This window comes from Asterias amurensis, chromosome 3, assembly GCF_032118995.1.
Source record: "Asterias amurensis chromosome 3, ASM3211899v1".
Lineage (NCBI taxonomy): Eukaryota > Metazoa > Echinodermata > Asteroidea > Forcipulatida > Asteriidae > Asterias > Asterias amurensis.
The window spans coordinates 21,407,799-21,430,013 of record NC_092650.1 but is presented as its reverse complement, the minus strand read 5'-3'; the positions used below and the strand labels follow the sequence as shown (position 1 = coordinate 21,430,013).

The 22,215-nt window shown below is 44.3% G+C and overlaps 3 protein-coding genes across 3 annotated transcripts; 1 reads left to right on the top strand and 2 right to left on the bottom strand.

The window, feature by feature from the left end:
* The first annotated feature begins 288 nt into the window (after positions 1-288).
* Positions 289-837, top strand: LOC139934776 (echinoidin-like). The gene has a single exon (XM_071929181.1). It carries the CDS (start codon positions 289-291, stop codon positions 835-837), a length of 549 nt encoding a protein of 182 aa, XP_071785282.1.
* A 7,710-nt stretch (positions 838-8,547) lies between these two features.
* LOC139935240 (uncharacterized) lies at positions 8,548-16,757 on the bottom strand. Its single transcript, XM_071929749.1, has 2 exons — positions 16,659-16,757; positions 8,548-10,751 (listed from the first exon to the last, which is right to left on the bottom strand). Exon 2 carries the CDS (start codon positions 10,727-10,729, stop codon positions 10,016-10,018), a length of 714 nt encoding a protein of 237 aa, XP_071785850.1. The 5' UTR covers positions 10,730-10,751; positions 16,659-16,757; the 3' UTR covers positions 8,548-10,015.
* A 4,696-nt stretch (positions 16,758-21,453) lies between these two features.
* Positions 21,454-22,005, bottom strand: LOC139934775 (echinoidin-like). Its single transcript, XM_071929180.1, has one exon. It carries the CDS (start codon positions 22,003-22,005, stop codon positions 21,454-21,456), a length of 552 nt encoding a protein of 183 aa, XP_071785281.1.
* Positions 22,006-22,215: the final 210 nt, after the last annotated feature.

Below are 22,215 nucleotides of genomic sequence, written 5' to 3'. Positions count from 1 at the left end.
TCAAAAGGGAACAATGCCCTCATAATGATGTCTGATTGATGGATGTACAATGAAGATATAATTAACAATAATATCATAACACAAGCGAAACTGATTGCAATTGAAGAGGCACTGTCGTCAGTGTGGGCGTCATTGTTAGCGTGGAAGTGACCAGAGGAGTTGATAACGGAAGCCGTTTTGGGCCATCGGTACAATTCTAACTGAGCAGCCTACCCTGATACATCACTGGCCGGCCCTACCCCCTTTGCCTTCAGACATCGAGCCAGTTCACTTTTGCTGAATCCAAAAATGAATATCTTTAAAGTTTCAAGTCTGCGTCTGGTTCTCGGTTGTGGTAGTATTCTGGCAGGTATCTGCCAGCAAAAGAACTGCCAGCATGGAAACTGCCCTCCTGATTGGCGCAAAGACGGAGCGTCATGTTACTTCATCATAACGGAGAAGATGACTTGGAACAACGCAAAGAGTCTTTGTACCGAGTATGGAGCAACGCTTGGTATCCCAAACTCACAATCGGCACAGGAGTTTATTTGGGAATTCTTTCTGCAAAAGATTGAGGACACCACAACTCCAGATCTCTGGATTGGTTTAATCAAAACGAAGGGACATTGGGATGGTCTGCTGAGTAATGCAAGCGGGTCTTACAAGAACTGGGCAGCAGGACAACCGGATTCCATCTATTTGTTTTGTGCAGCAATGTGGGGTGACCGTGGCGGTAAATGGGATGATAAACCTTGCTACAGGGAAAACTACGCAGTCTGTGAGCTCCCTGTCCCCGTCACCAACACCCCGTTATTCTGCCTGTACACCGTAGATGATGGTTGCCTTAGTTCTCAGTAAGTGTATCGAGTTATGCAGGAGGGCTCGCCAAATCACACCCTGACGTTGTTCATTCAATCTGCTGGAGCAAGGTGGAGGGAACGTGGTGTGCCAGCTCAACAACACAACTCGTCGTGATGCGGCTGCTGAAGGAGACATCAAGGAAGACGAGAAATGCCACATTTCACTGAACTGAAAAACACCATGACGAGTCCCTTGACTCTGATTACTCTCTGTATTCTGTGGATTTTCGAGGATTGTGACTGCGTGTCTCGATGATACGTGACTGTGTCTCGATGATCGTGACTGCATGTCTCGATGTATCGTGACTGCTTGTCTCGATGTATCGTGACTGCTTGTCTCGATGTATCGTGACTGCTTGTCTCGATGTATCGTGACTGCTTGTCTCGATGTATCGTGACTGCATGTCTCGATGTATCGTAACTGCATGTCTCGATGTATCGTGACTGCTTGTCTCGACGTATCGTGACTGCTTGTCTCGATGTATCGTGACTGCATGTCTCGATGTATCGTGACTGCATGTCTCGATGTATTGTGACTGCTTGTCACGATGTATCGTGACTGCATGTCTCGATGTATCGACCGTGACTATGTCTCGATATATCGTCACTGCAAGTCTCGATGTATAGTGACTGCAATTGAACATGAACAAAATATGAACAAAAGTACACTTGGCGCGTTAGGGTTAGAGTTGGGCGTGTGATTGGCTAAAGTAGCAGCTTGGCCCACAAGCGATGTGAAGGTCGTGAAATTGTGTTTTGGACGATCTTTCCCCTTAATTTCTGCCCTAAATAAATGTCTTTTTATAAACAGCACATTAATGGATTAGTAAACTGAGGCTTGTTTTAATGGCCAGGCATGAGAATCTTCCGGTTTTAACTGGAATTCCTGTATTTTGCCTTTCAAATTTGTGGTAAATTTGATTAATAAGATAAATAAATAAATGAAGGGGGGGGGGGTTGGTGTATGGAATTTGTAAGTTTATTGAAAACTACTCTTGAAGTGGATCAGCTGTTAAAATTTAGTAGTATTTTAGTTGTAGCCTAATCATAATTACTATTGTTCTATAAACCTGATGGTTACATGTGCGAATTTGAAATATATAAGGATGTGCAACACTCGTCTCAACAAATAATTACTCTATCGTAAAGAGAAAACGTTTGATTCAACATTACTGAGAACACTTATTTTCTGTATGTATTGTATAAATACATGTACACTGCATTTGGTGAAGTTGGACTGGGGCTTTTTATTGGACTGCTGTTTTTATTGTCAAACTACTTGACACTGTTTTGGACCGCTCCTCTAGTGCAGCTGCTCTGATCTGCTCTGCTTTAGAATGATTCTCTTTCTTCGGCAATAGTATACGGGACAAAAACATCGACTTAAAAAGCACTCAGGTTCGTCTTGACGTAAGATGGGTTGCTTGCCACAGTTATTTGTATTGCATCCCTGTGCTTACCCCCTTCAACCCCTTACACCACGCTACAGCAAGTAGTAGCAAACCTAGCCTGACTTCGAGGCGCGTGTTCTTTTGCGGACGTGATAGTATACAGGTATTGAGTGGCTCAGAGTGGGAGGAATATTTCGCAAAGCCACTCAATATTTGTTTTATGTAACTGACATTATAGATCCTTGTCATTTGATTTATTTTAAAAGTATAACATTATGAAAAATATTACTGACAACCAAAAATCATATAGCGCCGCGAAGCGGCAACAATGCACAAATCGGATCACAACCTTTTGCACAGGGGCCACGCTCCTTTGATTAAGCAGTGGCGCGGCGGCGCTGTACTGCTCAAATACATTGGGAACAAGGATGATCCTAACTGTTGAATGGGAAATGCTATTACACATGGGCGAATTTCAAAGCATAACTGTCAATATAAAAATCTAATTGGGAACAAGCAACGGAGAGCTGTTGATAAAACATTGTGATAAACGGCTCCCTCTGGAGTAAAAACAAAGTTTTAGAGAAAGAAGTAATTTTCCACGAATTTTCGAGATTATGATTTCAGATTTTGAGGTCTCGAAATCAAGCATCTAAAAGCATACACTCCGTGCGACAGGTTTTTTTTTCGACCACCAACTGAGTTCAAATTTTCACAGGTTTGTTATGTTTAAGCTCATGTTGAGATACACCAAGTGAGAAAACTTGTCTTTGACCATTACCAACGGTATCCAGTGTCTTTAGAAGGGGGGGGGGGGGGGGGGGAATAGACGAATAGTTTTGCTATACCAGTAACATCTTTACAACAGGTAAAGCTTTCGATATGGTGACAGTCCTAAGTTGCCTGCCTCTGCAGCTTTTTCATATTCTGCCTTATTAGTGGTGTTAAACTGTTAACAAAGTTAATCAATCCAAACATGCTAAGGTATTTTTTTTGCACATAAATTATTGGAATGGATATAGGGGACTGGATTGACATGTTTAATGAATAATTGATAACTATAGGACGCGTGAGAACAATCATTTTTCATAATTTTAAAAGTAATTATTTTTATTCAGAATGCGAAACCTGTATCACTACATACATGCAATATTAAAATTTATGTACAAAATGGGAATCATATAATCATTAATTATCACAAAGTTTTAATACGAGAGAAAAATCTGGTATCACACATCAATAACACCTAGGTCCTAACTGTAACTGTCGGAACTAATTGTATGAATGCTAATTAGTATTCGTTATTCATCACCGCGTACATCGGAGGACAGTCCTAACTCCTGACATATTTTTCATGTTTTTTTTCTCTTCATTTTCTTCTTCTTTATAGAGTAGAGGCCTTTAGGTTTGTCTACACGTAAATGTCTTCAAAGATTACACACAAAATAATAAGAAGTGATTTCGGAATCGAACTTAAACATCGTAATGTGTTGCCTGTAAAATGTCATGAAGTCTAAAATTTAATATTTTAACAGCAGCAATAACCGATTAATGCATGATAGTGCTGACTTATCGTTCTGAAATGCGCAGAACGTTTAATCTTCAGTCAAAAGAAAAACAAAATTGCGCGTTTCCATTACTGCACAAAATAATGACACAAACCCCGGCGTATGCATTCAGACGGTAGTGCTTTGGCTGGCTCCGGCTTATGCTGATACCGAAAGCACGCGTTCTTAAAATGGCTGACCGAGTCTAAGCTAGCGCCCAAAAGCCCAGGCTGTGATTTCAAAAGGGTAGTTGGAATCGATTACTATATGTGATAAACTATATGATAATCGCTGAAATCCCATCATAAAAATATCATTCTTTTGTTCTAGCTTGCTAATTTTCTGGTACATGATTCTGCATCTACAAAATTGTAATATAGTTCACCAAAAACAAGTCCTTTAAGTGTGTAGTCCCCAATGCTGTTATGTCAACAATTTTACTGTAATTCTTAGAGCATTGCGTTGATAGTATTTACAAATATTTCTATAGTGCGTAAAAGTGTCTGAGTGAGTTCGCGTACCAAGAATGGCAAAAGAAGAGTTACGCTGACTACTAATGTTAATGTACAAGGTGTTTGTCATGATACATCAAGACAAGCAGTCACGATACATCGAGACATGCAGTCACGGTATATCGATATGCGGTCACAATCCTCGAACATCCACAGAACACAGAGATTCACCTAGAGTCAAAGGACTCGTCATGCTGTTTATTCTAAATCCAAAGAAAATAATGTGAGTTGCTCGTTATGAGAAAAAGTAGCATTTCTCGTCTTCTTTGATGTCTCCTTCAGCAGCCGCATCACGACGAGTTGTGTTGTTGAGCTGGCACACCAAGTTCCCTCCACCTTGCTCCAGCAGATTGAAAGAACAACGTCAGGGTGTGATTTGGCGAGCCCTCCTGCATGACTCGAGACACTTACTGAGAACTAAGGCGACCATCATCACCGGTGTACAGGCAGAATAACGGGGTGTTGGTGACGGGGACAGGGAGCTCACAGACTGCGTAGTTTTGGTAGTAGCAAGGTTGATCATCCCATTTCGCGTCACGTCCAGCCCACATTGCAATGCAGTACTGTGTCGTCAGGCCAAAACCATCCGGTTGTTCTGCCGCCCAGTTCTCATAGGAGCCGCTCGCATCACTACGACGTGCATCATCCCAATTTCCCTTCGTGTTAATAAAACCAATCCAGAGATCCGGAGTTGGGGTATCCTGAATTTTTTGCAGAAAGAATTCCCAAATAAACTCCTGTTCCGATTGTGAGTTTGGGATACCAAGCGTGGCTCCATACTCGGAACAAAGACTCTTTGCGTTGTTCCAAGTCATCTTCTCCGTTATGATGAAGTAACATGACGCTCCGTCTTTGCGCCAATCGGGAGGGCAGTTTCCACGCTGGCAGTTCTTTTGCTGGCAGATATCTGCCAGAATACTACCACAACCGAGAACCAGAAGCAGACTTGAAACTTTAAAGATATTCATTTTTTGATGAAGTACACAAGCTGGTTCGATGTCTAAAAGCAAAGGAGTGGGGTCTGTGAAGTATCAGTTAAAATAATACAGAGAGTCCAAAATGGCTTCCGTTATCAACTCCTTTGGTTCACTTCCACGATAACAATGGCGCCCACACTGACAAAAGCAGGGCCTCCTAATTGCAATTAGTTTCGCTTGAGTTCATTATTTTTTTGCACTTAGTGTTATAGATAATTTTTTTATTATATCTAATGGTTGATAAGTTAATGCTAATTCGTCTTACGAACGCGGCAGTCACGTTTCTATTGTTAAAGAGCTGTTACTATTAAACAATAATTGCTACCCAAGAAACGGCCTTCCTGTTAATAACAGCGATTAAAAGCGCCAACGACGGACCTCCATTGGAGTCATCATGCAGCTTATTTATACACAGATAATGAATAAGTCAGCTAAAATAATAACCAGTGATAATGATAATTTTACTGACCTCCTTGATATGTGGACACGACGTAATCATTTGCAAATATGACGTAAAAACAAGTTGACCTACCGTTTCATCACGTTTTGTGACGAAGTGAAACTAAATGTAATTAAAAAACTGCTAAGGGGAATTGTTAACGGTTGAGTTGCGCTCACCGATTTTGCTTCAACTTCAGTTTGAAGGTATAATTGTGACTAGCGGGATGCCGCGCTTCGCGCGGCACCCCGCTAGATGAGGAGGATTATATAGTATATAAATGTTGTAAAAGGTAATGTGGGGGCAAGGGAGGTATTCTTACAGGTAATAATCATTTCGTAGGATTGGATAAGAAATTGTATTTATGATCGGTATGGAAATTTGTCATTAATGTTGTATTTTGATAAAAATTAATTGTTGAGCGTGCACAACTTAGTTGTGAAACGTCGCGCCGCGTCGCCTCCTCTCCTCACCTTCTCTCTTGCGTTCTCCAACTAAAGGAATTGGTGTTTGTTTCTGGAATTGAGCTTTAATATTGGGGATGGGTATACTTGGCAATGATGGTACTTGGCATGATATGTAGGGTATTTCGTAATACTTTAGTGTTGATCGAGCGGGCCAACGCATTACCCGTATATGTTGATTATGTTTCGCCTCTTTTACGCATAGTTTTAATTCAATCGGCTTTTGCCATTGTGTCAATTTTATCCACTGCACTGAGTATTTCCCAGCTAAGATGACTGTAAGGGTAATATTGCTTAGTCGACTAAAAATATAGCAGGGACACTGCTCCAATGACACACTTATTTTATTGTGTTGAGCACATTTGGTATAATTCAGTTACACTTGGCAAAATGTACATCCTGAGTCCCGCCCAAACTGCTTTCATTATAGTTACGAACTTTGTGAAACATTTGCCTTGTTATTTTGAGGGTCTGTACGTCCAGTTTTGGTTAATTTATATGGAGATGGGCCAATCGGACAATGTATAACACGCTGAATGTGGAATCTCCCCCCTCAACAATTATCACCGCTGCTAATAGTAATAGCAGAGGAGAAATCCGACTAAAAAGGCTGTATGAAAGTGGTACCCTCTTTTAAAACAAACTCATAATCACAGCCACTAACAGCCGCGGAGTTTATCTGACTGAAAAGGAAGCTTCGAAGAAGTTCTGGTATACAGCAGATAATAAAAAACGCGTCAGTTGGTATGGACTTTAACGACAAAGTCAATGTCTGCAAAATTGTATTGAAAATAAAAATATTTAATGATTGGTTGCTATAACTGTTGAATGATTTTTGCTTTGTTTCCAATAATGTGTACACGATTTTAGAATCTATAAGGCCCCATTCATCGTGTATTATTGAGCGTACGTCCAACGACGCAAACAAAGTTGTCTGAGCACCAAATAAAGCGAGTTTTTGGAACATGCTGTGCAACATCTAATCTACTGTTTTTACCACCGCTTTTGGGAGTAACAGAGCGTCGGCCTCATTAATTTTTAGTTTATTCTCATATCAATTAATTCTCATGTAAACTTTCTGGTCAACATCCGCCGGGGCGCGCGCCCCGCGTGACGAAGTCCCCTGATAAAACGGTTACCGCTCGATAGTCCGAAGGTTCGATGGTCCGAAGGTTCAATAGTTCGAAGGTCCGTTAGTCCGAAGGTTCGTTAGTCCGAAGGTTCAATAGTTCGAAGGTCCGACAGTCCGAAGGTTCGATAGTCCGAATGGCCTTTTAGTCCGAAAATAGGATAAGGTTAAATATTCCGAAGGTTCGACAGTCCGAATTGACAATACGGTTCGACAGTCCGAATCGACGATAAGGTTCGATAGTCCGAATTGACAATAAGGTTCGATAGTCCGAATCGACAATAAGGTTCATTATTCCGAATCGACAATAAGGTTCGATAGTCCGAATCGACAATACACACGCGCCATTGCCTGTGTAGAATTTATTTTGGTTCGCCATGGATGCGGTAACGATTTCACGTTCGAAAGCCGACGCGCAGAAAATGCACACAGGAGATAGGCTTTGGACGCGCTAAATGTCACGTGCCGACGGCAACAAGCCACGTGACCACGGCAACGCACAGAAAGTGAACAGGGGAGATAGGCCAATGGCGGACCCATGCCAGAACCCGTGTATGTACGCGCGACTGATCTAGTTATTTCAGTTATTTTAATTTATATTGTGGCGGGCACGGGTCGTTATCGGATCCGCGCTTAAATACAACTTGACCCTGACTCTTGCCGACTCAAGTTGAAGTCACTAAGCGGACTTGAGGCTGAGTGGCGAGGTTCGTTTGGGAGGAAATATACCGCCCGACTATAAAAGATGGCAAACCTCTCTGTCAAGACACACACAGTTCCCAAAATAATACACAGTTCCACAAGAGATTTATGAAGAACAAACAGCAATAGATGTGGTTTAATTGTCAACCTCTTCAGTAAACAATAAACAATGAGTAAATGTGGTTTAATTGTCAACCTCTCCAGTAAACAATAACTATGAGAAAATGTGGTTTAATTGTCAACCTCTCCAGTAAACAATAACTATGAGAAAATGTGGTTTAATTGTCAACCTCTTCAGTATCCAATAAATAATGAGAAACAAGCATCAGTCAATGTGGTTTGAGTGTCAACCTCTGCAGTATCCACCACAATCAATGACCAATACAGAGCTACAGAGCATTAAATAATAAAGTTCCAGTTACTTGCAAAAGACACCTACGTTCTACTCAACTATTACCCGTGATTCTCGCGCCTAAGCAGCACCAGCAATCGCCTAGTCAACCTCCTAACTAAAGGTTAAAACGTCACGCGTTAACAAGCACGCGCTGCAGCAGTGCCAACCACACCTCCGGTACAAAGCACAAAAACCGTCAACCACGCCGCCGGTAAACCACAAAACAGCAGTCAACCGCAACGCAGGTAAACCGCAAAACAGCAGTCACCCACACCGCAGGTAAAGCACAAAGCAATCACCCACACCGCAATATAGCCCAGCTATATCGACAACCCTAGGTAAAGCACCAGCAATTACCTAAACGAGTCCCGCAGCCGCCACGTTTGAGGAGAAGGGGACTAGCACAAAGCACAGTCTTCCCTGCTTCAACTCACGTGTACCCCCTGAGACATTCACACAGATACCCTGAACCACAATCCTGCTAGTCAACCACAAAACTAACGTTGGCTAACTCAGCGACGGACTGCTACCCCAAAAAGATCGACAAGCACTCAGCTTCCGTCAATCCTTTCACCCAGAATTTCTCACGATCAACAGCACAAAGCCTTTCAGCTAATCAGTGAGACCTAGAATTCGCTGCATATAACTTGCAATAAATCACGCACGCTAGCGCAGATTGCACAACAAATAACACTTGGGTAATAATCAGAGTAAAAGAACGTACCTGTTTCTTCCTTGAATGCTCGCTGCCGACTGACGATGCACGCATGGTCCCAGAAGTACCAGCGTGCTCCGCAAGCCAACGCATGCGCAGATCGTGCATAAGCTCGCGCATGCTCATAACTACACAATTTACAACATACACCCGGCACTGTCCGTCACACAGGCCCGAGCGAAGCTTGGACTGCCCCAGTCCAAACAGCTTCACAATACAAAAATAAAAGGACAGTGCATCTACTTACATTACCTTAAAACACTAAACACTAAAGTCAACCACACGGTAACTACAATGAGGTTGACTTGGAAAGAGATTTTTCCCTCTCTCCACATCTAATTAAATATTCACAAACCCTGTTAACACTTCCACATAGGAAGTCCTAGTCAACCTCACACTTCATGAGGTTGACTTGGAGAGGGACCCTTCCTTCTCTCCAGCCTCGATAAATATGCACAGACCTACTGTGGTTTACTTAAATAAGTAGAAAATATAAAACACTTCTTTGGCTTAGAAAAATACAAAAATACATGATCTCTGGCTGAGAATACTTTGGCATATAAAAATTTCAGTACAAAATCAAGGTTTCTTCTAGAATTACACATTATACACACACTGATTCAATATTACCCGTAATTTCTTATACAATGATTAAAGGCTCTTAATTTATACATTAGAAAGAGTACAATTTAGCAATATAAAAACAATCAACTTGTGGCAAGATAATTACCTGGCACCTTTTTTTTTTTTTTTCCTCTAATTGGCAAATCACAGTACTGTCATCTAAAAGAAAATCATCTATATATAAATCAAACATAAATTTTTGAAAAATCACAACAATCAGCCTTAGCCAGCCAAAGTTAAAACCATGAAAGTTCTTGTTACCGGCTCATGTCCCTGTCCTCTCTAGGGAATGTTGACCAACTCCCGATAGGATCTCGAAAACTGCTCCCGTCGGAGCTCCACTCCCTCGTGTAGGAATACTCTGATGGTTTGCTCGCGCACCACGGCGAGGACTCTGCGGCCTGCTGGTTCAGTCTGCGTCCCCTGGCTGTTTTGTTGGACTGGGGGTGGTCGCACTAACTGCAGGGACGGCATCGATGAGCTGTCAGAACTGGTCACTACCGGCGCCGGGTCCAACAGAGAAAGCATCCCCCGTGGCTTTCCCCGTCCATAGCTGCCGGGAGGTCTGGGGGCGGCGAGGGTGTCTGGAGAGACTGGTCGCTGCAATGGAGAAATGGGGGTTGGCGACAACGAGATGACGACTTCTTCAGTCTTCCGGCTCTCCGCTTCCACCGGAGGCGTAGACACGGTTTCTGGGAGCCAGCCTGCCGCCACCAGCCTTGCAGTGGAGGGCGTGTCCTCGTGTCTCTCTAGCTCCTCCCTGATCACCATAGCCTCATCTTCGAATTCTGGGTGGCGGGACGCATAGTGGCGTCGGAGGGTTTCCTTGCGACATGCCTTGTAGGAACATCTACGGCAATACCTGAACATTAGGGGGCCATGCATCTCCTTTATGTGTCTCCAAAGGCCTTGCCGGTGAGGGTACGCATTTTGACACTGCCTGCAGCGATACCTTCTCGCTCTCCCTGACTTCAAGACTTTTCCTCTGCCGGACATGACCGTAACTCGCTTGATATTTCTGTAACAGACAACAGAAAACACAAAAGAAACTTGGTTATTTACAACCGTTACACTGCCAACATCGTCTCAGCAAAAGTGGAGGGACTGACCCCACCCCGTCCCTTTCATTTGACATCTTCAGGGGGGGTTCTTACCCGTCCCCGAATAACTTTTATATACATTATCATACACAACAACAGGGCAACCAGTTCTGGTGGAATCTTTATCCATTCCTACCCAAAACACCCAACTATTTACAACTGATAAGTTCTAACGGTACTTCAGGGGCAACCTACGTGTCCGCGTCGGGTTACGCCTAGGCAGCGTCTGCTCCCCAACTACTGGCGGATTACCTGTGCCCTCACCCGATCCTTCTGCACCGCAGGCAGGGACCAACTCAACAGTGTCTTGGACAACCTCCTCTGCGAAGCTCTCTATCTCTTGAACTTCTTCCTGCGGGGGTGTAGCCTCTTCAACGAGGGGGCTTCCTGTCGCCTCCCTACGAGGGGCAGTCACCTCTCCACCAGTCACCTCTCCACCAAGGGGGCTCTCTGTCACCACCTCAGTAGATGGACTGTCCCAAGGTTCAATATCCTCTCCAACATACGGCTTCAGCCTATCCACATGAACAACCTTAAGTTTGCCTCCCTTTCTCAACTGGATGCGTACCACCACATCAGACAATCTCTTAACCACGAGCCAAGGTCCTTCCCACCGCAGTTGCAGTTTTGGAGACAATTGCTTTTTCTTGGCTGGATTGAACAACCAGACGAATTGTCCCTCCTTCAGACCATGCTCTGACGCCCGTCTGTCAAAATTCCTCTTCTGTCTCTTGGCACTCCTGCCGAGACACACCTCTGCCCTCCTATGTGCCAATTGCATGTTGTTCCTCAACCTCTCCGCAAAGTCGGTGTTGATGTCCTCCTGAGTTTCATCATGACATCCCGTTACCAAATCTACTGGAAGACAGACCTCCCTTCCCAACATCATCATGTGGGGCGACTCTCCAGTCGATTCCTGAGGAGTACATCGATACGCAAAGGTGGCATAGGGAAGAAACACATCCCAGTCCTTCTGCCTCTTCTTCGGATCAATCATGACTGACACCATGTTAACCAACGTCTTATTAAACCTTTCGACCATGCCATCTGATTTTGGATTGTAGGCAGTCGTTCGGGTCTTCGTGATTCCAAGGAGTCGACACATCTCGCTAAACACCTCGGACTCAAAATTGCGGCCCTGATCAGAGTGGAGCTCTTGGGGAACTCCAAACCTACAAACGAACTCGTTCACCAGTTTCAGAGCAACAGTGCTCGCAGTGGAGTCAGGAAGCGGATATGCCTCCATCCACTTGGTGCAATAGTCCCCCACCACCATAATCCAAAGGTTGCCACTGTCCGTCCTGGGCAGTGGCCCGAGCAAGTCTATTGCTACCCGTTCCATCGGAATGCCAACCCGATACTGCTGTAAAGGGGCAACCCTTTTCTTGGCAGCAGACTTCCTCCTAGCACAGAGGTCACAAACCCTCAAACATGACCGAACATCCGCAGACATTCCTGGCCAAAAGTACCTGTACTTCACCTTGGCAAGAGTCTTGTTAACACCTAGGTGTCCACTCAATTGCCCACCATGCAACTCATTGAGGATACCCTTTCTGAACTTCTGTGGCAAAACCAGGAGCCATCTTACCAACTTCCCATCATCCGACTCCCAACGCTTGTAGAGAACCCCCTCCTTGACTTCTAGTTGATCCCATTGGGACCAATACGTCTTGGAGGCCACAGAGGAGTGGGACAGTGCCTTCCACTCTGGACGACCACCACCATCCTCTTTGGACTTAAGGACCCAACTCATAGTCTCATCTACCAGCTGTGCCTCTCGCAAAGCATCCCTCGAAATCATAGGTCTGGCCTCAAGACCCCTTACCATCAACTCTTCACCACCTTCAAAAGGCTCGACCATGGCTGCACCTGCCGAGGCAGCATTCCTTCCAGCCACAATACCCATGACGACAGCTTCATGGCCAGGAGGAATCACTGTGGTTCTCGAAACTACCACACGCCCTATGAAAGCCTCACCAGTCCGACCAATGCACTTTATTCGCTCACCATAAAGCCTCAATTCCTTCGCCTGGAAATCAAGTGTCCCACCAGTAGGCAATAGAAAATCCATCCCCAAGATGCCTGGGTATTTCATTTCCGTGAAAATTGCCTTTACCATGTGCGTTGTACGCCCAACTTGCACTTCCACAGATGCCCTCCCCAGTGTGGGAATAGGACTACCATCAACCCGTCTAACAACCACACCATTTGTCTCCAACAACGGCCTTTGCCCTTTCGGTATTTCATAATAGATCGAACTACTTATCAAAGTGTCAGTGGACCCCGTATCGATTAAAAACCGACACTTGGTAGCCCTTACTAACCCCTCCACAAACATGCCCATACGAGGGCCAACACTTGGTTTTGGCAGAGTAACTTCTTTCAGCCCACCCTCAAACTTAAACTTCTTCTCATCTACGTCGTCATGTTGGCGTTTGGACCCTCTTGGACATTCAGCCTGACTGGGGGTCCCGCAGGAGGCTGGTCGGCGTTTCCCGACATCTGGTTCCTCTTCTTCCGGGGTTTCTTGCACTCTCGTGCGAAATGCCCCTCCAACCCACAATTATAGCACTTCCAGCTACCAGTTGAACCTGATGGAGACTGGTGCTCTTTGTCTGTTAACACGTCTCTTTGTTGAACCGATTCAAAGACCTTTTTACCTGACAAGTTCTTACAAAACTCTGCCAAAGTCTGCAGACTCTGAGCCTGCGTACTTAGATGGGCCTCTACTGAACCCAGCCTCATCTCTACACTAGAGTCCAAAACTCTTGCTAATTTAGCAGGCTTTCTGTCCATCAACCGTTGCAGTTCAACACTCTCAAAATTTTCCGTCTCCAAAGCCGCTTGGATGGCTTCATCCAAGTTATTCGGACGGGCCCTATTTATGCCCTCCCGTATTGAATGACTATCCACTGCATCCACAAAGTGATTTCTAGCCAACCGGTCACGTGCATCTTCCTGAATTTCAGGGTATGCCCGTGCCGTCAACTCATAGATCGCCTGACCCAGTTCCTGCAGCGACTCTTTCGAACCTTGCCGCCTATGTCTCAATTCAACTAGATAATTCTCACTAAGCCTACTTGACCCAAAACGTCTCTCCAATAATTTGACAAGTGCACTATAAGTGTACTTTTGTCCGGTTTCGCCCAACATTCGGAGAGCGTTCCCCTGCAAGCCTGCGGTCAAATACTTTGCAGCTTGCTCATCAGTCCAACCATTCACTTCACGACATGATTCAAAATGTCGGAAATACTCCTTCCAGACAACTTTGCCACTATACCGATCAGGGACTATGTTCGGGCGACTATTTTGTAGTCGCTCCAAACGGTCCTTCTGCCCCAAGTCACTACTAGCCCGGACTTCACTTTTCAGTGGCTGAGGCCTTACTGAAGTCTGGTCCTTCACAACAGGACTGCCGCTTTGTGCTACGCCCACTGGGTGGGTAGCACAACTTAGCAAATCATGGTGTGATTTCTTTGGGGCCGTCTCCCAAAAATCCAAAACCAATTCATCCACAGGAGTGTGTATTGGGGGCTCATTTGTAATGGGGGTCAACTCAGTTTGGGAAAATTGCGCCGCACTTCCATCCCGCAGAGGTGTACTCCCCACAAAACCAACCCTCCTCGACTTGGGATCCATTTCTGGTTCCTTCGAGTCCGCACTCCAAAAATCAACCGGTGGATTAGAGTTATACCCTGATGTCTCTTTTGTCTCCAATAATTCTACCTCAGAATCTAGCACCCTTTGTCTCACACGCCTTCCTCCAGGGGGCATGATTCCTCGAGACTCTCCATTCCTAAGAATCTCCAACTTCTTTTCAGCAAATTCCTTCTCTAGCTGCAGAACCTGGTTTTCCATGCGGAGTCTCTGTAACTCAGACTCTGCACCCGTAGGATCCATTGAAACCCTTGACCCTACACTCATACTGTTGTCTCCCGAAATTCCACAGTACCTCGTGTGGATGACAACCAACGAACACCCCTTATCCGCTGCTGGATTTGACTCCACGCACGATAAAACCCGACAGATAAAATACACATCAAAACAACCAGAAACACCAAAAGTCCAATGGCCAACCAAAATTGCAAAAGGGACATGTACCTCACACGGTTGCTACACTTGACCAATTCTGTTCGGTGACCCTGTCACTTCAAGCAAAGTGGCCAAGTATGCACTCCTATGTGGTCCGAAACCTGACGAAAACTCAACGACAGTACCACAACAACCAATATAAGACACAAGACACCTGACCAAATTCGCTAAAGTTTTCTAGCACCTACAAAGTTGCCACACTCGGCCACGGAGCACTAGGTGACAAATTCACATCTAGCACCGCAGTCTGTGCTGTATCCCTCTGTGGTGTCAAACTTTGCGAAACCCTGGCACCGCCCACCTGCTGACTAGCCAAACTGCGAATTTGCAGCAGTATTAAGTTCTGCTCTCTTGCAATTCGTCTTAACCGCCTCACCTCCAAACGACTCTTAGCAAACTGACAAGTTGCAACCAGACCAACAAAAATAACAATCACCAATAACACAACAACAACCCACAATCTCATGCCAAACTGGTAACTTGTGTAATAGCCCCTTCCCTATACCAAGGGAGGCTAAATGTTTAACAGAGAGTTCACTTAATCAATTATAATCATCCCACTTCTGACACCATTTGTGGCGGGCACGGGTCGTTATCGGATCCGCGCTTAAATACAACTTGACCCTGACTCTTGCCGACTCAAGTTGAAGTCACTAAGCGGACTTGAGGCTGAGTGGCGAGGTTCGTTTGGGAGGAAATATACCGCCCGACTATAAAAGATGGCAAACCTCTCTGTCAAGACACACACAGTTCCCAAAATAATACACAGTTCCACAAGAGATTTATGAAGAACAAACAGCAATAGATGTGGTTTAATTGTCAACCTCTTCAGTAAACAATAAACAATGAGTAAATGTGGTTTAATTGTCAACCTCTCCAGTAAACAATAACTATGAGAAAATGTGGTTTAATTGTCAACCTCTCCAGTAAACAATAACTATGAGAAAATGTGGTTTAATTGTCAACCTCTTCAGTATCCACCACAATCAATGACCAATACAGAGCTACAGAGCATTAAATAATAAAGTTCCAGTTACTTGCAAAAGACACCTACGTTCTACTCAACTATTACCCGTGATTCTCGCGCCTAAGCAGCACCAGCAATCGCCTAGTCAACCTCCTAACTAAAGGTTAAAACGTCACGCGTTAACAAGCACGCGCTGCAGCAGTGCCAACCACACCTCCGGTACAAAGCACAAAAACCGTCAACCACGCCGCCGGTAAACCACAAAACAGCAGTCAACCGCAACGCAGGTAAACCGCAAAACAGCAGTCACCCACACCGCAGGTAAAGCACAAAGCAATCACCCACACCGCAATATAGCCCAGCTATATCGACAACCCTAGGTAAAGCACCAGCAATTACCTAAACGAGTCCCGCAGCCGCCACGTTTGAGGAGAAGGGGACTAGCACAAAGCACAGTCTTCCCTGCTTCAACTCACGTGTACCCCCTGAGACATTCACACAGATACCCTGAACCACAATCCTGCTAGTCAACCACAAAACTAACGTTGGCTAACTCAGCGACGGACTGCTACCCCAAAAAGATCGACAAGCACTCAGCTTCCGTCAATCCTTTCACCCAGAATTTCTCACGATCAACAGCACAAAGCCTTTCAGCTAATCAGTGAGACCTAGAATTCGCTGCATATAACTTGCAATAAATCACGCACGCTAGCGCAGATTGCACAACAAATAACACTTGGGTAATAATCAGAGTAAAAGAACGTACCTGTTTCTTCCTTGAATGCTCGCTGCCGACTGACGATGCACGCATGGTCCCAGAAGTACCAGCGTGCTCCGCAAGCCAACGCATGCGCAGATCGTGCATAAGCTCGCGCATGCTCATAACTACACAATTTACAACATACACCCGGCACTGTCCGTCACAATATCTATGAACAAAACGAACTTATTATTTAAATTTCCCGACGGTGTGCGTCTTTCGAACCTTAATCGAACCTTATTATCGATTCGGACTATCGAACCTTATTGTCAGTTCGGACTATCGAACCTTATTGTCGATTCGGACTATCGAACCTTATCGTCAATTCGGACTATCGAACCTTGTCGTCGATTCGGAATAATGAACCTTCGGACTGTTGAACCTCGTTTTTGTTTCGGACTATCGAACCTTCGGACCAACTAACCTTTTTTAAATTCGGATTACCGAACCTTCGGACCAGTAAACCTTCGGATCGATGAACCTTCGGACTAATGAACCTTCGGACTATCGCATCATATGTTCGGATTAACGAACCCTATTACATTTTTGGACTAATGAACCCCCTCTTATGGAAAATTTGCGCGTTCGGACTATCGAACCTTCGGACTATTGCACCTTCGGACTAACGGACCTTCGGACTATCGGGCGGACCCCGATAAAACATCCAATTATATATGTTACCATAATTATCTGTGGAACCATATACGAACTAAAATAATAGAAACGGTAATTTTATTGGTCTTTAATAACTACTCCTACATTCTCTCACTTAATTCACTTTCAGAAAAAACATTTGCCTAGTTATTTTGAGGGTTTGTAGGCCAGCTACCCCTACATCCTCTCATTTAATTCACTTTCAGAAAACATTTGCCTTGTTGTTTTAAGGGTTTCTAGGCCAGTTTGGTTAATTTTGTAAGGAGAAATTCGTAAAAAGTACCCGATTCAGCTGCACATGAAGGCTCTTTCGATAACAAAACCCGACGGCCGATTGCTTAATACAAAACGGATTGGGCAAAATCTACATCCTGAGTCCTGACCAAACTGCGTTCTAACAATTTGGTTGCTTCAGAACTTTGAATGGAATGTTCGTTTACAGCTTCAAAACAGCCGTTGATGTTTCACAAAGTTCGTAACTATGAAAGCTTACTATTCTTAAACGATTCTAGAGCAGTGTCTTACCAACTAGACTACCGAGGTTGCCCGGCAGCTAGAGGCAGTTCGAATCCTATGTTTTTGGCAGCGGGTACCGCAACGATATAATAGATGTTAAATTTGCATCGGGGATAAAGAATATTAATATTTTGGTTTTTACCCATACACCGATGTGTGTTAGCACTGTATACTCAGTACTTTCCCGAGTCCTGTGAAAAAATATCACAGGCATGTTACTCGGGTGGGATTCGAACCCACGACCCTTGCAATTCTAGAGCAGTGTCTTACCAACTAGACTACCGAGGTCCTAGTTGGTAAGACACTGCTCTAGAATTGCAAGGGTCGTGGGTTCGAATCCCACCCGAGTAACATGCCTGTGATATTTTTTCACAGGACTCGGGAAAGTACTGAGTATACAGTGCTAACACACATCGGTGTATGGGTAAAAACCAAAAATATTAATATTCTTTATCCCCGATGCAAATTTAACATCTATTATATTCTTAAACGGTGATTTCATGTACTCTTTTGTAGGTTTAAGTGGCAAAACCTATACAATGTATATGAAAAGAATCAGTAATGTATTTACTTTCTTTTTGAAAATGTTTCAACTTTTGCGTGTGTACGTTCTGTGTGTGGGGGATGACATATGGACTGTACCACTAACGGTGCAGAGTTAAATGGAACAAATAAAGTTTCACAACAATGGGTTGCTGATGTTTGATGCGTTTAAAAAATGCTGGAAAGTTGGGTAGGCCTACATGAGTGACTTAATGGTAATAAACACATATGTAACAGATGCATGTATTTAAGCCTAACGTTTTTTATTCAACACGCGAAATTAAACCCCCCTATACAAAATGGTTTATACACAATGCCATTTACCCCTCTGCGAAACATCAACGAGTCACTCTGGAATGTTAATGGGAGTCCAAGGTTGCCACCCACTTCAAACCTAAAGAGGTGGCTCTGTGTGCAGCCTATACAGCTCCCCCTTAGACCAACAGGTGGCCCATATCAAAACCAGACAACCACAGAGGTGACTCTGTGTGCAGCCTACAGCTTCCCCCTTCGACCAACAGGTGGCCCATATCAAAACCAGACAACCACACACGTAAGGAGATATCGCTCGTGACTCCAGCCAATCAGACAACTCGTAAGAGGGAGTTCGGTTCAGGGTTTTGTAGACTTGCAACCCGACGTCTGTAACGACACAACCGTGTTGGAGTCCACAAGGATGCCATGCCACTGGACCTTCTAAATTCCAATCCAAGATGGCGCGGGTTACACTTTTAATAGTATAGATGAGATTGGATGGACCTTTTACTATGTGCGCTTCATAAATTGCATGCTGATGCCAAATACGCTATGTCTAAGGTCCACAGATTTAACTTCCGTATTAACAGCCATCAAGTATATAATCAATATATATGAAAATAATCGCTCAGATCCAACCACACAATAACATAAACACATCTATATAGTTTTAGTTTGTTAATGATTAAATACATTATTATTCTTTGACAAGTTGTATGATTATGCATCTACCAATTTGTAATATAATTCACCAAATTCAAAACTTTATTATTGTGTTTTTTCTGATCTTCTTATGTCAAAAATTCTTAAAGCCTATTTATGTGTTGATAATATTTACAATTTATTGTTAAAGTGCACACAAGTAGTGTTTGAGTGAGTTTGCAGTGAGTACAACAAATATTGGAAATAGAAGAGTTACTCTGACTACTAAAAATAATGTATAATGTGTTTGTCATGAAACATCAATACAAGCAGTCACGATACATCGAGACATGCAGTCACGATACATCTAGACATGCAGTCACGATACATCGAGACATGCATTCACGATACATCAATACAAGCAGTCACCATACATCGAGACATGCATTCACGATACATCGAGACATGCAGTCACGATACATCGAGACATGCAGTCACGATACATCGAGACATGCAGTCACGATACATCGAGACATGCAGTCACGATACATCGAGACATGCAGTCACGATACATCGAGACATGCAGTCACGATACATCGAGACATGCAGTCACGATACATCTAGACATGCAGTCACGATACATCGAGACATGCATTCACGATACATCAATACAAGCAGTCACGATACATCGAGACATGCATTCACGATACATCAAGACATGCAGTCACGATACATCAATACAAGCAGTCACGATACATCGAGACATGCATTCACGATACATCGAGACATGCAGTCACGATACATCGAGACATGCAGTCACGATACATCGAGACATGCAGTCACGATACATCGAGACATGCAGTCACGATACATCGAGACATGCAGTCACGATACATCGAAACATGCCGTCACGATACATCGAGACATGCAGTCACGATACATCGAGACATGCATTCACGATACATCGAGACAAGCAGTCACGATACATCGAGACATGCATTCACGATACATCGAGACAAGCAGTCACGATACATCGAGACATGCAGTCACGATACATCGAGACATGCAGTCACGATACATCGAGACATGCATTCACGATACATCGAGACATGCACTCACGATACATCGAGACATGCAGTCACGATACATCGAGTCATGCACTCACGATACATCGAGACATGCAGTCACGATACATCGAGACATGCATTCACGATACATCGAGACATGCAGTCACGATACATCGAAACATGCCGTCACGATACATCGAGACATGCAGTCACGATACATCGAAACATGCCGTCACGATACATCGAGACATGCAGTCATGATACATCGAGACATGCATTCACGATACATCGAGACAAGCAGTCACGATACATCGAGACATGCAGTCACGATACATCGAGACATGCACTCACGATACATCGAGACATGCAGTCACGATACATCGAGACATGCATTCACGATACATCTAGACATGCACTCACGATACATCGAGACATGCAGTCACGATACATCGAGACATGCAGTGACGATACATTGAGACAAGCAGTCACAATTCATTGAGACATGCAGTCACGATACATCGAGACATGCAGTCACGATACATCGAGAAATGCAGTCACGATACATCGAGACATGCAGTCACGACACATCGAGACAAGCAGTCACAATACATCGAGACATGCATTCACGATACATCGAGACATGCAGTGACGATACATCGAGACAAGCAGTCACAATTCATTGAGACATGCAGTCACGATACATCGAGACATGCAGTCACGATACATCGAGACATGCAGTCACGAACCATCGAGACATGCAGTCACGAACCATCGAGACATGCAGTCACGAACCATCGAGACATGCAGTCACGATACATCGAGACATGCAGTCACGATACATCGAGACATGCAGTCACGAACCATCGAGACATGCATTCAAAATCCTCGAACATCCACTGACCAGAGAGTCACTTTCTTAGAGTCAAGGGACGTGTCATGCTGTTTTTCTATTCAATGAAATTTGGGACAAAACGTGGCATTTCTCCTCTTCCTTGATGTCTCCTCCAGCAGCCGCACCATGACGAGTTGTGTTGTTGAGCTGGCACACCACATTCCCTCCAGCAGATTGGATGACCAATGTCACGGTGTGATTTTGAGCAGCCTTTTCGCATGACTCGAGACACTTACTGAGAATTAAGGCGACCATCATCACCGGTGTACAGGCAGAATAACGGGGTGTTGGTGACAGGTACGGGGAGCTCACAGACTGCGTTTTGGTCGTTAAGGCAATGTTGATCATCCCACTTGCCGTCATGTTCAGCCCACATTGTAGTGCAAACGTAGTAAGCAAAGCCATCCGGTTGTCCTGCCGCCCAGTTCTCATAGGACCCGCTCGCATCACTACGACGTGCATCATCCCAATTTCCCTTCGTGTTGATAAAACCAATCCAGAGGTCCGGAGTTGGGGTATCCTGAATATTTTGCAGAAAGAATTCCCAAATAAACTCGTGTTCGGATTGTGAGTTTGGGATACCAAGCGTTGCTCCATACTCGGAACAAAAACTCTCTGCTTTGGTCCAAGTCATCTTCTCCGTAATGAAGTAACATGACGCTCCGTCTTTGCGCCAATCAGGAGGGCAGTTTCCACGCTGGCAGTTCTTTTGCTGGCAGGTATCTGCCAGTATACGTTCACAACCGAGACCCAGAAGAAAACTCAAAACTTGAATAACATTCATTCTGGAATTCAGCAAAAGTACTGGTTCGATTTTATGACGGCAAAGGAGTGAGGGTCCGTGAAGTCTCAGTTAAAATTACACAGATAGTCCAAAATGGCATCTGCTGCCAACTCTTATAGTCCACATCGGTTATAATGACGACGAGCGCACTAATTGCAATTAGTTCCGCTCGAGTTTGCGTTTTCTGACACCGTTAATTTCGAAAGCTCA